The sequence below is a fragment of the Eimeria mitis genome, genomic scaffold (assembly GCF_000499745.2).
Source record: "Eimeria mitis Houghton genomic scaffold, Emh_scaff8061, whole genome shotgun sequence".
NCBI classification, from domain to species: Eukaryota; Apicomplexa; class Conoidasida; order Eucoccidiorida; family Eimeriidae; genus Eimeria; species Eimeria mitis.
The window spans coordinates 1-2,021 of record NW_024016233.1 but is presented as its reverse complement, the minus strand read 5'-3'; the positions used below and the strand labels follow the sequence as shown (position 1 = coordinate 2,021).

The following is a 2,021-nucleotide window of genomic DNA, read 5'->3' as shown; positions in this document are numbered from 1 at the left end:
GTGGGGCAGTAGCAGAGCTGGCGCTCGTGGCGGGAGTGCCTGGAGGGAGGACCCCACGAGCTAGTAGAGGCCAGAAGAACACAAACGCATAAACAATCGCCCTGATAGAGGCACTTCAGTTCATCTATTGCACTACGTACTCGTCAGAGTTCAGGTATTTAAGCTGGTTACGCGTGATTTTGCAGACGAAACCACTTTAAAGTCCTCAAGGTGGCTTGTGAATCCTAAACGGACTACACGGTTAAGACAAAAGCTGCAGCTTCCAAGGCTTTCTACCTCCTAAAAGTCTAGTGGTGCTCACACTCTCCACTTCCCTTGTCGGTATGCTGATTGTCACTGGGCAGTACGAGACCTGCAATCTGCGTCGCATGCGCCACAACACACGAATATTTGGATGTTTTGTAGGCGTGAGAACCAATGCAATTGAAGGCTCCACTTCAGCTCATTTAATTACCTCTCGACCGATGCCGTTGCTAAACAACTAAACTATAAACTGTCCGGACCCTTGAGAAATGCGGTTTATTTCTATGCCTTCAAGATGTTTTTATCGTGCGTGGGAATGCGTCTTTGTCTATGTATCTACGGGTTTCGACAACAGAGAAGTGACTAGATGTGCGGGGTAAGGCGAAATTACGTCGAGGAGACGGAACAGAACGCGAACTGTGCAGACCAAGGCCCCCGGGATTTCTGCTGATTTTCCGCTTTCCCTGGCGCCTTGAAAAAGATAACGCAAGGCGCAAAACATAATCTTCATGTTTGTGTGAGTGCCAGTAATGCGGGTGGCTAGGCACAGTTGAGCAGTGATCAACGCGGAGATGCGGCAAAAGACTAGGATTTACTTGAGCCGACGCGTTGTGAGGAGCTCGAGAATAAGGCTCTGTGAAGGGCCTCATCCAGGGTGCAGCATTTTTCTGCTAGAGCGGCATGGCGGAACGCCTCTGCATGGCGGCCTGCACAGGCTGCCATTTCTACTACATCACTGCTGCGCAAGGAGCTTTCCCTAGGAGTGCCAATTCGCCATTGAGAAGGATCTTTTGCTCTGCTGTCATTCATATTCGAAGCTGTACCAGGCCCTGTGCCAGTTGACCGGGTTGCTTCTGGGGCCTTCCGTGTACTCGTAGACGTCACTCCGGACTGTTGCCTGCTGATGGATGCCTTCGGTCTCGCCTGTCCTGAGGGGGACCGCTTGAGCTGCTGAGACGACGAGTCTTGTCTGCGTGCAGCTGGTTGAGGAGGCGCGCTCTGTTTGAGTTGCGACTGTTCACTAGGCGCGTTACTGAGGCCACTTGGCACAGGGTCGCTGGCCTCTGCTTGTTGACTTGTGCCGTTAGAAACTGTCTGATTGCCCTGTTCGTTCGGTGGGTCTTCATCCTTCTGCGATGCTTCTTTAAGCTCATTTTGTATTTTCTTCTCAATGGTCTCGCTGAAAATGCGGAGCTTGCGGCACAGCGCTATCCAAGCAAGGCTTAAACAATTGGGGTCATCTAAGTCGATGCTCTCAATAGGGTCGCCACTAACTGTACTTCCTGAGCAGCCAGTTGGGTGATTCCTGTTTGCCACTCTTCGGAGACTGCGCAGGCGGATCTGCAAAAGTAATACTAGGGCCCTTAAGAATGCAGTGAATAACACGGGTCGGCGGTGCAGGCGGAGAGAATCTTCCGCCATAGTCTCATAGGTGGGTGGTCTTGGTTTATCCTGGTGGCTGATGACGTGTTCGTAACTCGTTGGAACGCCCATTGGCGAGCGAGGAGTGTGAGAGTGCTGCTGCTGGTCAGCCGCCGGTGTAACAGCAGGTGCTGACACTTCTGTTGTATCTGGTGCTGCATCTGGTGTTTCGCGTGGCGTTGCATGTGGTGCTGCAGTAGGTGCTGCATCTGCCGCTGCATCTGCAGCTCCATCTGCTGCTTCATCCGGTGCTGCATCTGCTGAGCTTTTCGTAAGCTCAGCCAGGCGGATGTCTGTGCTTTGTGAGCTGCGCCTCCTCTCCGCCGCAATGACCGTCAGCGTTGCGGGCGTTCCAC

The 2,021-nt window shown here is 52.8% G+C and overlaps 1 protein-coding gene across 1 annotated transcript; it reads right to left on the bottom strand.

Moving 5' to 3' along the window:
* Positions 1-828: 828 nt before the first annotated feature.
* EMH_0093620 (uncharacterized protein) lies at positions 829-1,737 on the bottom strand (the record flags this gene model as incomplete). Its single annotated transcript, XM_038023119.1, has 1 exon — positions 829-1,737. The coding sequence occupies one exon, from the start codon at positions 1,735-1,737 to the stop codon at positions 829-831; it is 909 nt and encodes a 302-aa protein (XP_037878973.1).
* Positions 1,738-2,021: the final 284 nt, after the last annotated feature.